The following is an 18928-nucleotide window of genomic DNA, read 5'->3' as shown; positions in this document are numbered from 1 at the left end:
TTAGCAAAAAGAACGACTACAATAAAAGCTTCAACGCACGTATGCAAAAGTTTTTGAAGAATTTGGATAAACTGCTTAATGAACGCGTTTATTACATCTCAAATCAATAATCGATCGAATCAACTAATTGCGCTATATAGCAGCATTAATACACAACCGACTACTAAAACGGAGAGATTGTTCTTATTGTATGGCAGCTTGGTGGGGCGAGGGTGGAGAAATGAACGCGTGAAACAAGGTATATTTCCAAAAGCTGTGAAAAGTAATAGAAACGAGCGATTGTGACAGTTTCGCGGGAGGAAAATTGTAGCGAATGCAAATTGGGGTGAGAAACAATAGGAACCATATAATCGCTTGTAATAAATGCTTTACATCAACCTGAGGTATATGAGGAATAAATAAAAATCCTATTTAACAAACAGCAGCAGCAGCGTTGGTTTGTGTGTTTTTATTTTTTTATTATCAATATAAAGATGTGTTTTCTATTATGAGGGCATGTGAGCTTTGTTCCACATTCAACGGTTTGCTGAAATGTTTGAACTCCCGCCGAAGTTTGCTGAATGTCAGCAATCATTTGACAGTTCAACTGTCAACGGAGTGTCCAACTCGTGAAGTGTCTACGAACCCTGCACCAAACGAAACTGCGGAATCAAAACAAAGCTCTACAAATAGTGACTGCGTTCGCAAGAATATCGCGATTTAATTCGTTTTTCTACAATAAAACAAAATGTATTCCATTGCATACGGTGGTGAGTTGCTGCAGTTGCCGGTAGGAAGTGAAGGCGAGTGCAACATACCGCTCGCAATCGAGCGTTGGACGGTAAGTAAACCGTGTGCGCAGTTCGAGCTGCAGTGATGATGAAATTCACTTTGGTATCTTGTTGTGCTCTATTTCACAGGGTCTGCTACCATCGGAGTACTACTGCACCCAGAACGGACGCCGTGTATCAGCCGCCGATCATGGCAATCTCGTTCCGGATGTTCCGCTGCGCGTCTGCGAGCGACTTCCGGGCGGAAAGGGTGGTTTCGGTTCGATGCTGCGAGCCATCGGTGCACAGATCGAGAAAACCACCAACCGAGAGGCTTGCCGGGACCTGAGTGGACGCCGACTGCGCGATATCAACGAGGAGAAACGGCTCAAAGCGTACCTGGAGAAGCAACAGGAAGCGGAAGACAATGAACGGGTCAAGGCGGAACGAAAGATTGCGAAGCTGCTGTCCAAGCCGAAGCACGAGTTTCATGATAAAGAGTACGAGCACGCCCGGAGTGAGCTGGTTGTGGCGGCCGACGAAGCCATCGAGGAGGGATTGCAGAAGGCAATCGTGCTGGAGATGGAACAGGCGGTGAAGGATGCAGTGACGGCTGAAGTGGCTGTAACAACCAAGACGGCTGCTGACACTCAGGCCAAAGACAGTCGCAAAAGGAAGCTGCCGGATACGAAGTCCAAGAAGGCACCAGCGAAGAAAGGCGCTCTGTGGTTAGGTGTGGGAGATCTGAGTTCTTCCAGCGAGACGGATGACGATTCGACGGACGAGAGTAGTGATGGCGCGGTGGCGAAGGGAAAACTGGTTGCGGTGTGAGATATTAATAGGAAAATGTTATTATCAAATCATTCACCATTTTTTTAGATGACTATTTGTGTATGGGTAAATCTATAAATGGTACTTTATTTGTAACTTTTCTATGTTCCCTCATGTAGAGATTAATTAAGACGAGAATATACGTTACGATGTACATAAAGCTGCCGTTTTAATTGTGTAAAGCTTGTGAAGAATAAAAACACACTTTTAAGAAGGATAATCATAGATAGTTTTATTATCATTCTGTATTTAAAATACGAAATATTTACTATTTTCGGATTCTGTAGATCAATTGTAACGCCAATCCGTAGCTCACAAGTAACGCAACAGTAACGCAAGTGGTTTGTGTCTTGGAAAATCCACCAGAGGGCGCTACGCATCACGTGAGAGAATTTTGCACGTGTCCCCGCACGTGCTGCAGAATTTAATTCCTCCACCCAAGTACTTTCAGCATTATTTACAAAACATTTAAACACTTTGTTTTTTTTGTTCTTAAAGTTCTGGTTTATTAGGCAATAACTTATCCGTTTACAATTACATTTAAACAAAACATATATTATTGTATACTTTCAATAATTTACGACCTTCGGTGCGTGGTAAATGATTTCACAAACTAAAACACAAGAAAAACGCAAAAAATAAATGGTTCAAAGCCCTGGATGAAAAAAAAAAACGCGAGCTCAAAAAAAACAATTTATGCCGTAGGCTTCGGGAAGCACATTCCTATAATCATTCGTGCCCAACAGGGCTGCATCGCAAATCATATTTATGCTTAATTTTGATCAGCACGATTTAAGGGCTAAAGTGCATATGCGAAAGCACCCAGTCCAGAGTGAGATGCACAGTCGCTTCTAATTCGTCCCGTGTCGTGTATGTGTCAAATGATGAACAAAAACCTCGGTCATACCGAGAAGGAAAAACTAAGCAACCATGGCAGAAAACGGCACATCCTTTTTGCTTCCCGAGCGGGTCGCAGACAGCAGCGGGATGTGTCCGCGATACAACAGTGTATAATTACTTGCGCGCCTAATGGTTTCCGGCCTGTCTGGCCGTCCGTCTAGCAAGTGGTGTGGGGCGCGCCTTAAACGCTAGCTACCTAATTTGCCCTCTCCTACTGTGAAAATGTCGTGATCTACGTTCATATATGGTTTTTAACTTTCTTTTCAACAAGCTCTACGGAACGTGTTTAACAATGCCTAATCTTTATGTGTTTGAATATCCTTATTCGTTTGTATATTGTTTGTTTGTGGAATGTTAACGACTCTGACTACGATACGGAAGCTTGGAAAATACCTTTTTTTGAGTAGAGGTAAACGTGTGTATAATATTAGACTCACGGAAGAGCACGGTTTAGTAAATAACGCTACGGGCACCGTGCCATCCCCCGTCCTACCACTACTACACCAGCTACACACTAAGGCGGAGGGAAAAAGAGTGTCTCTCCATTTGCTAAGGCGCTATCGTTTCGTTTACTTTTCTTTTGTTAAAAAAAGAGGTACGTAATTGCTATAACTTGTATCCCTTTTGCGTTTGTTCCTACGTTTTGTAACAAAATGCACTTTCAGCTTTCTGGAATGTGAATTGTGGATTGTGGAATTCGTTGGCATCCTGTGTCTTGGACCTTTTCCCGCTCACCCCCCGCGTTTGATTAGGTCGGTATGCGCACCAAAAGAAGAGGGGTTTTTCTTTTTCGGGTCGATTTAACGTACCACTAAACCCCCCTGTGAGTTCTTGTGAGTTGTTACGACGCACACACACTAGCACCTTACATGTGTCTGGTGTTGCCAAAGTTGATGCCGCTCTGGGTGGCGCCCTTGTTCGAGCCGTACTGCAGCGAGATGACGGTCTGGCCGGCCCGCAGCTGCTCGTCGCTGAACTGGCGCTCGTTCTTGTCCGCCTCCTTCGGGCCGATCGAGGGCTTGCCGTACTTGCCCGCCTTGCGCCCGAGCGACTGGACGCAGATGACGACCGAGTTGAGATTCTGCCGCTCCCACAGGTCCACGCTCTGGAAGGTTTCCTGCGGCGGCACGCCGAACTTCTTCGCCGCCTCCAGGAACGCGGAGATGTTCTCCATGCACTTGAACGCCATCTTGCTCGTGTTGACCTTCTTCACCGTGCCCGCTTCGATGGCGTTCGCGAGCGTGCACAGCACGGTACCGTCCTTCAGCACCTCGAAGAAGTTGTCCATATCGCCGGACGTGTTGATCGGTTCGCCGGTCACCTCCTTGATCCATTCCAGACATTCGGCGGCCAGCTCCTCGCTGTACTTGGAGTTGATCTGCGAAACGAGTACCGGAAATAGAAAACGAGACAGACACCCATTATTGCTTGCCCTTTTTTCCTTTGATACAACAAAATAGCCGCCCATGTACGGGTAAGAAGAGTGCGTGTGTACATGTCGCCGCACCCTTGACCCTCCTCAAATCACCATGACAACGGAGTGGAGCGAGCCACTCAGCGCTTATTTGCAATGCATTTGTTTTTGTTCTACCAAGGACACACCTGCACCTGTGTGTGTGTGTGTTTCACCACGTATGGTAATCCTTGTTCCCTTCCCCTCCGGTGATTGTGTGTTGTTACATTTACGAGCAATGATTGACAAGGCAACCGCTGGAGCTCATTATGAGCAGCATTGCATCCGATTAGAACAACATGTGCGTCTGATGTCATTGTAAACATTGCCAACATAGCAAGCTTTAATTTGTTTGACAAACACAACAACCTCTCAACACTCTTGTTAAGTTAGATAGATGAGTTAGAAGATAAAGCAACACGTCATAGAGCGCAAATCGAAAGCGAAACCAATCAACACTTTTATGCAAATTGTCGTGAGTAACCACAACGACAGTTTTGCATACATAATTGGGTGACGGGCAGAGCAAAAGATCAAGTGCGATAAATTCGGATCGATCGACACATGTGGTTGTGGAATTTCACTTCCCATCAGGAACGACCCGAGACCCCCACACAGCTGAGAGGAGGGGAGTGCTAATTAATTCCAGCAGCAATTAGCAGCACACACGTGTTGCGCCCATACCACAACACACTACCGGTATTGCCGGATTGTGATGGCGTTACTTTTGTTTTCGAAATTCCCATAAAACACAAGGGCGAAGGCGAGAGTGGAAGATGAACGGGCAATTTCGCACAGGAAAAAGCAACCAAACCGGAGCTTTTCCTTCCCGCACGGCTGTTTCGATACATTCCGGTGATTAAACGTGAGCCCAGAAGACACACACACTGTGTGCATGCAGAGAGAGGTGAGGGCCGTCCTGGGTCTGGGAGGAGTTGGATGTTGCTGTTGCCTTTTATGTCAAGCGAACTTTTTCCTTTGGCGTCGGCTAGATGTCGCCAGCGGATAGGATAGAGAGTCGGACGGACGGACACGCAGAGCAAAGCGACGGTTGTGTTCCGTGTACCCTTTTTTGGCCAAACGTTTAGATTATAGCTAACCAGCGGCTGGCTTGCTGGGACAACCTTTCCTACGCAGCCCCTGTTTTCCTAATTTCCTCCGCTGCGCTGGCGACAAGCTTAACCTGGAGAGATAGAATGTCTGGAGGTGGAGGAACGGGCACTTTCATTGCTAATTCAAAAAGAAGAGGAAGAAGCGTACGATGGAGATCTCAAGGGGGTACTACGCTATAATCCCGCCGTAAGAAGTGTCCAGAACTGTAAGACTTCACTTGACGCAGTTGACGTAAGACGCGGAGGAGAACGTGCTGTGAATTTCATCATCGAAGAAGGCGAGGATCGAAAACAAAGTGGAAAGGGAATCTGAACAAGTTTTACCATACCTCCTGGTGTAGCACGTACACTGCATTAGATCAGACGTAATCTGGGAGGAAAAGGGCGAAAAGAGGGCGAAGAAAGTAGCGCATTTGATTGCAAAGAGCGTTACAATACTCAAACATTGGACACAACTCCTCGAGAGCAACACGTCAGCCAACCATATAGCCACGCTGTGCTGGTAGTAAACCTTCGGTGATTTAACTCTCCAAAGCAACAAACCATATTGACGGCGTTCCGTTTAAAGATTCTTCCATATTTGGATTTAAAAAAGTACCAACGATCGATGATGATGATGGTGGTGGTGGTGGTGGTGGTGACTGGCTGGCAGAGACGCGCTGGTGGAGAACTTGTTTCGAGGACCGAGGTCTCGCCGGTTGTCCCTGGTGGCTGCTGCACTCTCGCGTTTCTCTGTCTCTGTGTGAGTGTTTTTGGAGGGAGAAAAACCTGTTCCTCCATCGTAATAGCCGGCAAACGATGATAAAACCGAAAGTACACACACCACACCACACTGCAAGGGCGGATACGAACCGGAATCTTCCAGAAATTGAAGTCTTGCGTCAGGATGACTAAAGACCAAGGGTGTTTGGGATAGGATGCTAGGTGTTAGGTTATCTTCTTCCCATGACTCACACACATACACCGGAGATCGAGCAGATCAACCTTGGCAGGTAGGAAAAATGATCGATACGACCGAGAGGCGACGCAGGCGACCCGGCGACGACATTGTAGACTTTCCTCCTTGCCCTGCCTAAATATGGCCATGCGAGAATCGATCGTGATTCCAGCGACGTTGGGATCGGTCGATCGTTCGGTTGGTTGGGTTTTCTAGTCTACAAAGCAGTGACATTGCTGCTGATGCTGGACAGGGTACTTGTATCACCCGTGCTACACTAATCCGATGTTCCGAGTCATCGGCCAAGGCACACCAGAGCCAAACACTGCCGAAAATGGCGGCTTTTTGACGGGTTGAAGGACACACACGCGCAGCAGAGGAGGTGGTGTGGGTTATTCAAATATTTCGCCAATGACTTTATTTGGCCCTCCTCTCCAATGGGTTTTCGTGCCTACGCGCGTGTCATTCGTCATCTTCTGCTGCAATAATAGCTTGTGGTGAGGCGTAAGGTGAGGTGTCCGCATTCTAATATACCAATACGGACACAAAGTCACGTCATGAATTGAGCAAATCGAATCATTGTTTCGGAAGTGACGAAAGGACCGTTTCATTTCGTTAGTACCTCAGCGTTGATGTTGCAATCGGATAAGCGAAAACGAACCGTTTATCGGTTTACTCATCGGCGGAGAATTTTGGACATAGATTTGTGCGCTACGGAATGTGTGACCCGTTGTTTCTGTGTTCGATAAAGATGGGTGTGAGTCACCCCACTGTTGTTGTTGTTGCATGGAAGCAGTCTGAATGTCTTTGTTTTGGAAGTAATTTTTATGAGCTGCCAGCAGACAAATGTGATGTGATCGAGAATAGAATAGCCGCCAGCAGCTGTTTTCGTTCGCAACTCCACCTCCAAAGAAAGAATATTCTCCAACAGAACCAAACAAATCATTCATTGTGAGCAGCACATTCTCGAGCTTCGTTCGTAGCGGGTGTCATAAACCTTTTTACAAACGCTTGTGTTAATTACGGCCACGGGATAGTAGCAACAGATGGTGGTGTTGTGCATGCCCCTATCGCTCCGAAAATGGCTCGTAGCCACATAAACGGCCTCTGTCGACTTCCAAGTGTTTTTCATGCTCCTCTTCCACCGGCTACTACTACCACCCATTCGCGATCGCGGTGTGTTGAAAACTTTGCATTCAAATATGGCAACTTCCCTCCTCTCACGCCGCCTTCTGCTTCGTCCTGCAGATCATCGCCCCTTCCCTCCTCAATGTGCGATCGCCATTTGGGTTTGACCGAGTTTTCGAGCCACGATCCAGGTCACAACCCGATCGCACCACGGACGGGAGGACAACCTTTTTGGGGCCTTGCAAAGGGTGTTCTCTGGCTTGGTTCAGCGGTGACTCCCCAATGTACAGACACACTGCAGGGGGCATTATACTGTTGTGGGGATGTGTCTAGTCAGCGAATCTACACGCACCAGTCGGCTGTTTGGGACTGCTTGCGCGATCACCCCCGTTGTGGCGTGCTCTAGGAGCAGTGTACTGCTGCTGTTCGGGCGCAAATGCCGATTCATCATCGTATATGGACATTATGTTTTTGCTGTGTAACACGATAACACCGCCATAATGCGAGCTAGATTAACTGCGCTGCACAGCACACTCCTTGATGCACCACCTTTTCTTTAATCGGAGCCACAGCGAGCCAGCCAGCCAGCCAGGCCAGTTCGCTAATGTGTTCGCTCCAATGACAAATGGTGCTGATTTGTGCGCGAAAAGGTATGGCATCCGGCTTCCAGTAGCCGTCCGCCGAATGAAACAACCACACAAAACCAGTAAAACCACACCGAACCATCAGTAGAAAAGCCACACAACAACCGGAGTAGATCATCTTTCCTGCTTCAGGTGTGTTTGTGAGTGGACTCTCCGAGCGTTAATATCTAAAGCGAGTTAATCTTCTTTGTGTCTCGCTACTAATCTGAACAGGATATGCATTTCTCTCAGTTCAGGGTAGAAAGTGTAAACAGCCACCACGAAGCGGTTCGTAATTTGATCACACATCAGCACTAAGTAATAACCAGCTAGCATCATTTTCCACAAAAGCTCAAGCTTCATTATCGTGATCATAAAACAAATGTCTTTGAGGTCTTACGCAACGGTACCGTAACGAACAATCCCTGCTATCTCCGTGGTCAATCTTATCCGGACGTATTACACTGTACCCATACTCATCGGGGCAAATACGAAAGCCATAAAGCCCCGTAGGACCTTATTTGTTGAGCTAATTGTTGAAACAAATTGACTCCACCAGACACTATCATCGGAGCCTGATCTGGAGGTGAAGTGCCTTGCCTCGTTCGATACGATGATAAGAGGGCGCGCAGCAGGGCGCATTGGATGGAGTGTGTTGTGGGTTTATTGATTGGCGGGTCTTTTTATTGCCACTCCATACTCGAATCATGTGATGAACGGTTTCCCTTTCTTACACACACTGCACTGGAGGGAACTGCATCGTTCAAGTGTTTCCTGTGCCATAATCATCCTTCTCCCCCCTCCGCCAAGTGCGAAGAAATCAATTTTGCTTATGCTTTTTGCTCCGTGACGTGCAAATGATGTTGTCCATCCAAAACAGCAATGAAAACAAATGGCAATCGGGTTCAATTTCCTTCGATTGTCATCACAATTGAACGGCGTGGTGGGGACGGAACACGGCCACCGCCTTTCTATCAGTGGTACGTATCTCGCTGCATGTAATACTGAAACAGTGCGCTTCCAGCGCATGTCAGCGATCGCGATCGGATGATTTATTTGGGGTGAGATACTGCGGCAATCACAAAAATGGACACCAATGGACGGGGTGACATCATAACAACCATCTTTAAGCAATGTGCCTAAAAATGTGCATAAATACTTAATTTTTAGTTTCACAAAAATGACCCAGATTTAGTCTGGGTCCGGTCTTAACCGGTTTATCAGATCGACTCCGAAGAAGACCGCCATTGCTGGGCGAAGTTTGAGCGCACAACAATTGCTAACAAACACACACACACAGCCGATCTGTAAAGCAATATTCTTCAGCGATCGGACACTCTCTCTGTCTTCATCTCGGCATCTCGAATCACGACACGAACGGCTTTTTCGTGAATGTTGCAGAATCGATTTATACACGTCATTGACCACGGGTGTACACCACACCACCACCGCGTGAAGGTAATGATAATGATGATCGCAGGAACAGTCAAGAAAGCAGAACCAGCAAAACAGACAAACCACCTCCTGCGAGCCCTAGGCAGTGGCAGTGGGTAAAGATCACCAACACGATCACCCGTCGTCAACGAGGGCCGCCGGGCGATCTCTTGCCAAGGAAACCTGAATATCGTTCCTTCCAGAGGGACACAAACGGTCTCCACCGAAAGACGGATAAAAATGGGTCAAATAACTTGTTTTACTTTCGGATTCCGGGCTATGGAGCATTGATTTTTGTATGTGTGTGTGTGTGCGTGAGCGCAATGTTGTTATGAGAGAGCAGAGCAAATGACCGAAATTAAAAATAATTCCACAGGAAAGGTACACCAAAATTGTTTCTTAATGCTACTTTCGGGTGGTTCACGATGTTAAATGCCTTTTTCAAGTTCTGATGAGGTGCATCATTATCTCATCAGTTGATGGTGATCATCGTGTTTCATGCTACGAGTTGCGGTCGATAGCAACTTATCATCAAAACGGCGCAATTTCTGATGATACCATTATCTATTGATTTAATGGTGTGATAATGTGGAGGTATGTGCGGCAATGATAAGGTACGAATGTAGCAAACTTCCATCATGCAGCTGACGAATTGTAAAGCGTACTTAATTCTGTGGACTTCAATATTTCCCCCCACATCTTCGATCGTCAAGATCACACTTCTTCAATGCGATCGTATTAACTCCACCGCGTTTCTAGCTCTCACCACCTATCATTCTATCTGTCAGAAGATCTGACAACAATTATCAAATGCCAACACCACCACCCAGCTTCAAAGTGGTGATCCGCAAAGGCGAACGCTGGACGATAAGGATAGGAGGAGGAGGAGGAGGAGATGCAGCGGCAAAACTGGAATTTTGATGCCGCAAAATATTGCCTCCACCACCTTTTGCGGATGGACACAGGACGGCAAGATGTTCAACGCTGCTTCTTTGGGGCGTTGCGAGACGAAACTAGCACGAGACTGCCAAATCATTGCGTTTGATTTGATTTGGGTGATCTTTCGCGCCCTTCTCCGCCATTTGCCTGTTGTGGGCTTCTTCCTTTATGTGTCCATTCGCACACTGATCGTTGTACACGTTCAATTAATCTTAAGCTACCAGCAACAACAAGACAGACAAGGTTAGGCACTAAAGCTTAAGATCAACTTTACCCGCTTCAAGGCAACGAAATTGCGTTCGGTTGGGGTAGCGCGCGTTTAGCAACGCGAGTGTGTCAGATCGATCGAAATCTTCTCCAGCAGCTGCCTCGATAAACAATAATCAGACCCCGCCACAGGCAGCAGAAGCAACGAGCGATACATCCCTCTGCGTTGACCGCAGACACGACGTCATGAAGTGTCTATGGAAATGATTCATGAAGCATCACCACTACTGTACTGTGTGTGTGCGCGCAGGGTCATAGGAGCGCGCGCAATACAAAACACGTGCGTTGATCATTAGAGTAAGAGAGACCGTCGTGGAGAGCCTGTGGAGGACGCGTCTGTGTGGACGACGTGGATGTGATGTGGATGCAGGAATATTCTAGCACTTTGTGAAATCGAACCATTGTGTGTTTATCACAGTGGAGCAGTGGAGAATTCGAAACGTGGTCTCGCGTGACGCCCTGGATGCAGCTGTTTATTGGCAGTAAACATTCACACCTTATCACACTCAACAATGAGTTGTGGTCACAGCAGTTCCTGCCCTGGGTAATTGGTTCGGTGTGTGGTAGTTGTTCACAACGTGGTACCGATGTAGTGAGATTCGTACCTATGAGCAAGTGTGCAGTAATGTTGTTTGATAATACTTTTACACACTCCCAGGTACTGAATGTCCATCCAGTCGGTGGAACTGATGCTTCAAGAGAGTAAACAAACTATTATCCCCCGTTCAAGTGACGCCGTTCTAACGCTGATAGGCGATTGGATGACTTCATCGCTCGAAATGTTCTCCACAGGCCCTCACCCTCCATCGGGGCGCATTTTATTGAATTGTCTATCATTGCAGGGCACGTATTTGGCGGTTTCAATTGCAGCACTAAGCGCTGAGTTAACTGTCTAAAACCATTTAATGGTAATGTCCCACTGCTTATCTGCTAGAACGGCCACCCTATACAAGTGCCAGTACAGGGCTGAGTACTGGCTGGAGGACGTGGTCGTCGTCTTGGCACTGGAGCTTATCTATGGTTTATTTTTCCACCCTCCGTGCTTCGATGGTTCATTTAGTGAGCTAATGAAATCCATAACCCACCGTTGTGCCGGGCTTGGTGACTCTCCGCGTCTGGCTGGTATGTGTTGACAGAGGGGAAGAACACACCACACGTCCCCAGTATCGAGGGGGCCTGAGTGCCAGACACCGTGAAACCTTGCAGTGGATTTACACCATTTACTGTACAACAACTCGACAAGGGCTGTTGTTGTTGAGCTGTAGTGGTGACATGTACAGGTCCCCATCCCCCGTTGAGTGAGCACACAAATTAACGACAATCCTAACACTAATCGCCACGCTAAAGGAGAATGTTCTGCACGGCTCACACACTACCATGGTGCCACACCACCGAAACGGAACCTTTTGGTTTCAATATAAAGAATAATCAATTTGATTGATTGACCCACATCTCTCTCTCACCAACTCAGTGTGTTGGCGTGGCCGTGGGTGGTGTGATGGGTTCGTTGATTTGAACTCCCCGTCAACAAAACAGAGGATCCCAAAATATGGATGACTTCACAGTGCGGCAAATGATCTCATGCACACAGAAAGACAGAGCGATCACGTTTTCGCCGTAGCCCTACGCAGCGAGAAGCCTCTCCGCTCAGCTCGCTTTTAAGGGCCGATGATAAGCGACTCACTGACGAAGCGAAAACACTCCACTGGTGGATGAGTTGGGTGACTGGAGCTAGCAGCGATCCAGTTACTGCAATGCGTGAATGCTCCGTGAAATCCTCTCCTCACACAAAAACGAGCCGCGGAAGGAAGTCTCTGCTTAACCGAACCGAGTTGATTGATGTGACATGGGAAATGGGTGCGTGTGTGGGACCCTACACCCTACACAACCCCCCGCAGATGACGCTGTATGGCAGTTTGTTTTTGCTGCCCGCACAGGAAATACGTCATCATGTACGCGTTGGGTCCAACACGGCACGACGACGACTCCTGCTATCTTTTCACATCGGTGTACGTGGAACCGTTGCAACCGGTGCAAGCGTTATCTTCTTTCCCTTGTAGGCTAGGCTGGGGGCTGCAGAGAAGGTGCAGACGGGCCACGGCCGGAGAACGTGAGTAAGTGGGCCTGTTCGAGCATCAAAAGGGAGAGCACCACACCTTGTCGTGGTTGGCGCGTTGGGTCCAATCGATAGATAGCCGCTATCAGGAGCGTTCCAAATTCCATTAGTCGGCGAAGAATGGCGCAGAAAGAGCCAATGGAGATATAGGAAGGTGAAACGAGCGTCCCTTAGTCGCAACGGGGGAATGAATTTTGATGCTTCCCAGACAGGCGGAAACCGATCGGATTAAAGTATTACGGACAAGGCAACGCAGCGTTTGGGGCCAAAATATAGCAACCCAATTGACTCATTGGATTTCATAGTGGCCCACGACCGCCTAACACACACACCTTTGCCATTGAACACGGCCGGCGCCGTATCTTTCTCGGTCAATAGTAAACTCTTTGCTCGATTTTCTCCTCGATTTAAAACATGAAACATTTATCTACAATCTTCGACATCCAGGAAAGAAAGCAACGACGACCACGACGAAAGTGCTCTCAAATATAATTAAACCAGCTGGCCCAGCCCTGCCCTAACCTAGCAGACCGAAGAAAGCAATTAATCATATCCTACCATCCCAAACGGTACTCGCGCCTTGGGGAAGTTCGCAAAAGCCACACAAAAAACCCTCATAAGGGTGATCTTTCCAAGCTCGACGGGTCCATGTCGATACGCCGTTTGGTTGGCTTGCCGCCACTACCCGATTGAAGATGCCGAATGTTTTGGCGATTTTACATTTGGCGCAATTAACTTCTCCATCACGGACCATCATCACGGAGATGGGGGATGGGGGGAGAGAGTAGTTTGGGGAGCACAATAATTAATACCACATGCTAATGGGAGTAAAGGGAAATGCGCTCCGACGTGCGGGGTTCGGTAGGTTAACAGGCGTGTAAATGGAGATTTGGAAGCGATAGGACAACGGTGGATCAGCGGAAGAGTGGCGACGACCTCTCACCTGGCAAAAGGGTGGCCAGGCAATTTCTGCAATAAATGACCCACTTTCTTAGGCGTTCGCTTAATCGACACACTCACGTGCACGGAAGCTGTGGAGTGTAGAGAGACACGTCTTTGTGTGCCACGTGTACATTGTTTAGGAATTGGTGATGAGTGCGATAAAGGCAGATAACATCAGCAACTCCAAACCTCACGTTACAAGAAACAATAAATCAGATTTTATCCAACCATCTTGATTTACCCCTCTTTACCTTACTTTACTCGAGAGAAGAACCATCCAGCGCAACGGGATCACCGGAAAGATCCTCCACCAAAGCGATCGTCGTGCACTATATTGCTGAAGAACTCTTCCAGCAATAAAAGTATCACCATAATAAACCTTCCCCCCCAGCTAAGGGTGCGGGGAAAGTGGGCCCGCGGTTTGTGACGACGGTTCGGGGTTCGGGGTTCAGTTCTTCATGTGGCGCGGCGAGTTAACGGCATAAGCGTCACGCATCAATTCATTGTTTTCGGCTTTTTGAGGAGTACTGTTGTTTGGACAACAGCAGACAGTTCGTATGTTAGACGCGTAAGCGTAATTGAATGCATCCCTCCAAACGATGACTTGACTGCTGATGTGCAGCGTTTCCGGTGCATCGTTTCGTGTGGAGGAAGTTCCAGGAAAAATAAGTGACGAAGAAAGCATTTCCAGAACAAACGTCCAAAAATCCACATAAGATCAGGCCATCAGGTACTCTCCCTAAGCTCTATATGCCTAAAACGATTGTTTCTATTATCAATTCACTTTATCAAATGCAAAAGTTCGTGTCGTGGCGAAGGTGCTCGTGCCAGCCCGTTTTCATGACCCGCCAGGGTTTTCCACATAAACCTTCCCTCTTTATCGCGTGCCACTCGTGTTGTTTGGCAGCTGAATGGACTTGGGGACTCGGTTTTTGTGGGGGGGGGGGGGGGGGGTTTGTATTTAAAAAAGAGAAGCTCCAAACAAACAAGCATACGGAGGGGAGAACACGGGTGTAATTCTTGAACCGGTTAATGGACGCTTTTTGTTAAGCGTTCTGCTAGTAAAGCAAACACGAGCACACTTTTTAAGGCATTTCCTTTTACTACTTTTTACCCTTGCCCACGATGCGTTGCCCATGATAGTTGACCACGGTGCGTAACGAGGGAGGAGGCTTGCGCCTCGACGACCCAGTCTGCCGCCTCCTTAGTTAGACGTGTTGGCGGTCACCATCTTCACCGTAAGGCGCGCTACAGCTCTACAGCCAGGCAAGGTCTACGCTGCCCGGGTCCATGTCACCCGTGTTTTGTGGTGCGATGTCAGGGCTTATTAAAAGCAGAACTCATCCCCTGCCCCTCCGCCCCCCCCCCCCCCCCCCCCCCCCAGTTAAGCCATTCAAACGAAGTCAAGGTTTGCTATTTTATGCGTAATATGGTCAGCTTCTCGTTCACTGTAAGTCATCAGAAATTCTATCTGGAAACACCACTTTACTTTCTTTCCATGCTGCTGTCGGTCACCCTTCTCTCCCGTTCTCACTGGACGAATGCTTACTGTCCTTGAGCGCGACACTTGAGATATTATCCCACGCTCTTCGGAATAATCACTGTTGTGTGTTGGGGCGAGGCTTTGTTTCCACTACCTCCGAGCCATTCCTTTCGTCTCGTCAAACTTTAATCGCCAACGTTAGCCACAGCGCGTGGCAACCGCCCCCCCCCCCCCCCCCCCCCCCTCATGTGCTCCAAAACGTGACGGTGGCGACGAATACACACAGCGGCTTAAGAGCATCTCAAAGTCGAAACATTCATCTGCGAAAAGGCGTAAAGGTTTACGTGTGTAGAAGTGTGGCGTGAGTCATCCAGCGCAGCAAAATTCAATAGCGTGTAGCATTTGCCCATTCGATGATGACCGTTGGGCGATCGTTCTCGCTGGATTTTGAATTCAAACTTCAACAGCTGAAGCGTGCTTCAGTTACCATGGCAACCACGCCACGTTGAGCGGCCGGCGCAAATGTTAGCGTCAATCGCATGATGTTGGAAGGTAAAAATTGAATTATTCGTCGTTTTTCGTTACAAAAACGATCATTATCTTCTTTGTTGAGATAATATACTTTAATATTTAGGACACGATTGGCGTTTGGCTTCACAGCAGAAATTCACACACACACACTGGCACATTCTGGTTCACCCTCTGCCATGTTCGGGTATGTATGCTTTTTGTGAGGTCTTCTTTGCGCGTGATTATTACTTCGCCCGGTGCGCGGTATTTTTTTTTATTACCTTTCCGAATGATTCGCGTTTTGACCAGCGCGAGCCACAAGGAAACAAGGACGCCAAACATCCGTGTTTACAGAGGCGAGCGTTATTTTGAACGCGAAGCCCACCACGGAAAGCGGGCGTGACACAAAGGAAGGGGGGGGGGGGGGAGGCAAGCAAAGTAACGATCGAGTGGAAGGAAGATGACATCATCCCGGGCTGGTTGCGCGTTCGTTATTTTTTTGCTATAGAAAATATGATGCCTTCTTTTACCCGTCAGCATGAACGACTTTTTTCCGTTCGCTTGCACGGCAAAAAACAGGCGCGGCCAGCAAATACGATAATATGAATCCCCGGCACACCTCACCCAAGCCAGCTCCAATATCCACGGTGTGTTGCGTTCCGATTTATTTCCGCCATATAGAGAGACAGGCAGGCACAACAAGGGGTCCCCAGGGTCAACTTTCCTTGCGCCCTTATCCTTGACTTTTTTACCATCGTGCCGTATACCTTGCGTGCGTATGAGTGAGAGATGTTTATGATACGCAAAGAAAAGGGCACACAGCAAAATGGGAAGCAGAATCGGAAGTAACTTGCCAGAAAGGTTGGGAAGCAATGTGAATGTCTGGAATGTCCGACGAAGACACATTAATTCGGTGCAGGGCAAAGGAATTGAAACGAAAACGTAGCACAATAACCAAACTGTAGGGCTAAGGGATGGGGGGGGGGGGGGGTTCGTCTCTTTCGCCAACGAAGAGCTGAGGGGAAAATGGGGGTTTGCAAAATCAGCTACCGATGAGTTATTCTTGCTCTTTTTTTCGTATAAAAGTGTGTGCAAGAGAACTGCGCTGCGGGTTAAATTTGCAGCAGATGCTCGCTTTTTCGGCTAATTGAGAATTAATTGCATTTGTGGGGCGAAATGCGGGCATCCCTCTCTTGGTGAGAGCTACTAATCAGCATAATGGAAAACACATTAGTTTGGGGCAGTCGAAGATATGATGTTCGTTTGAACAGCAAGATTATAAATGATTGTTAAAACGACCGCACACAAAAATATGTATGACCGCTCAAAACGTTTTGCCCAACTGGAAAGGGCGAATTTAGGGGTGCAGAAGCAAGCCCTAAACTGGTTTATGGTTTAAGTGCGTTACGTTTGGCTGATGATTTCGTGTACGATTTTGTATCTGTCGATGGACACGGGAAGGCGAAGTGTCGTGATAGCACTCCAAAAAGCTTTCCTCCCGTTTATGGCGAAGAAGGTGTGGCGCGACAGAGGCCCTCTGTGTCTTCCTCCTAACTTTGATTGATTGCTTCGCATGAGCAAGCATATTTCAAATCATGCGAGTGTGTGACATCCGCCTATAAAACGGAATGTGTTATTTTTTGCACACAAAAGCTACCACACAATGGTGGGAAAATGCGTTGGTGAAAGATTTCTTAATTGATCATGTGTGTGTGAGGGTGATCGTACGCAGCTCTTTGCACAAGTGCAATTTTTCAAACGCTATGCTCGTGACGGTTAGAAAATCGGTTATTCAAATTAATGTGTCCGCTGAACACGAAACACCAGGGCCTCTTATATTCTTTGCACCCCTACGAAGACGAACTAGCCATGTACACACACACACACAACCTCAAAGTGCACGGCCCCGGTCGGACACGTTGCGTTCTTCCACCGGTAAAAAGCGGGTCAAGTAAGGCAGCGAAAAGCATAACCAGACAGAGAGACAAAATAAAAGCCTATCAGCGGCTCGAGGCGAACGGGTTGACCAGAAAGACCGTGCCGCACCTGGTGACCGAAGGCCAAGGCGCCGTGCGCGGAAGGGAATATCAGGATGGAAAGCATTCCAATCCCAAGTCCCGTTTCTCTCTCTCTTTCTCTTATTTGCTGGGACGGTATAACAGTCTTTTTGTTAATTCCCGAGTGGGTCGACCCGAACAGAGAGAGGCTGGCGGCGGAATGCAGATTGACCAAAACGGAATTCCTGCGCACGTTTGTCTTGTTGCATTTGAGAGAAAGCCGGTGGGGTGAAGAGATGCAACCGTCTCCCACGCAATGATCACTCCCGCCCGAAAGTGCAGGACGAGGAGAAGAAGGCGGAAGAAGCAGAATGGAGAACGGGGAGGAGGATCTGTGTGGGGTCGCAAATCAACTGACGACATGCACACAACCAACCAACCAACACTGACACACTCACCTTTCGCTGAGCTTCGGCGGCGAATCCGGATTTCGGTGCACGATGCGTCGACATGGTGGTTCTGTTGTTGTTGTTGTTGTTGTGTTGTTGTATTGCACTGCACACAAACACACGGGGATGTCTGTTTTTGTTCTACTGTTTAATCCGATTCCGGAGAAGGGTTTTCTACTAGTCGTTCGGTAGAACTGCGGGGTGGGAGCTTGCACGGAAGGCAGTGTGGACACACGCGGGAAACGGTCTGTCTTGTGCGGAGAAGCGGCGGTGACAAAAGCGCAAACACTACGAGCGGAGCGAGAGAGAGAAACGTCCGAACGCGAACACGGCACTTGAAGAATTGAATAGCGGAACACGCACCCGAGCCGTCCGAAGCTCGTGCATGCACGTCGCGTCGGCCTAACCTTTGTGTCGGTATGGTGGCCACTTCGGCAGGGGAAATGATTTTTTTTGTGGAAATATCTATCGTTAGATTTTCGTGTGATGTGCTTTCAATTGTAAAGCTTGCACGTAGAAATACTAAAACCAACACGTGGACAATAGAAAATGTGTGTAAAAATGAAACCGAATCATTCGCACCTGTTATGTTCGGTCCAAATAGTGTCACAAACTAGTCACATTGAAACACTGCACGATAGATCTCCAATACCTTCCACGAAAAAATATCGCACAATCAATGGAGGGTGGATTTAATTTCGAGAATAGGGTGTGCTTTATCATTTCTAACAACTTGAAACACGGCTGGAGTTGTGCATAAGGGTTAAATCCCGAACACGAATTGCGGTTGCCTTCGTGTACCCGGAAAGGGGGTGTGAGGCATGCTGAGGCTGAGTGGAGCCGCGGAGTGCGGCGACCGCTTTTCCCACAGGGCAAGTAGAGCTAGCGAGCGACTCAAAACGTCAAAAAACCGTCACAACTGCTTTCAAAAAGCATCGCCAGCGAGGAAAAATCGCAACAATTTGGAGCGTTTACGAGCTCACGAAAACCGGGTTTTGACCTGCGTGAAGCTGATTTGAAATGGAAATGGACATAGCAAGGGATGACGCTTTTCTTTC

General features: G+C 47.9%; 2 protein-coding genes across 2 annotated transcripts; one reads left to right on the top strand and one right to left on the bottom strand.

Moving 5' to 3' along the window:
- Window positions 1–617: 617 nt before the first annotated feature.
- LOC1281863 (splicing regulator SDE2) lies at window positions 618–2273 on the top strand. Its single transcript, XM_321833.5, has 2 exons — window positions 618–820; window positions 900–2273. Exons 1-2 carry the CDS (start codon window positions 728–730, stop codon window positions 1578–1580), a joined length of 774 nt encoding a protein of 257 aa, XP_321833.5. The 5' UTR covers window positions 618–727; the 3' UTR covers window positions 1581–2273.
- On the bottom strand, window positions 2057–18281 carry LOC1281864 (myophilin). The gene is made up of 2 exons (XM_321834.6): window positions 17880–18281; window positions 2057–3858 (listed from the first exon to the last, which is right to left on the bottom strand). Exons 1-2 carry the CDS (start codon window positions 17931–17933, stop codon window positions 3346–3348), a joined length of 567 nt encoding a protein of 188 aa, XP_321834.4. The 5' UTR covers window positions 17934–18281; the 3' UTR covers window positions 2057–3345.
- Window positions 18282–18928: the final 647 nt, after the last annotated feature.

This window comes from Anopheles gambiae, chromosome 2 (genome assembly GCF_943734735.2).
Source record: "Anopheles gambiae chromosome 2, idAnoGambNW_F1_1, whole genome shotgun sequence".
Lineage (NCBI taxonomy): Eukaryota > Metazoa > Arthropoda > Insecta > Diptera > Culicidae > Anopheles > Anopheles gambiae.
The sequence above is the reverse complement of the archived record's forward strand: the minus strand, read 5'-3'. Positions and strand labels throughout refer to the sequence as shown.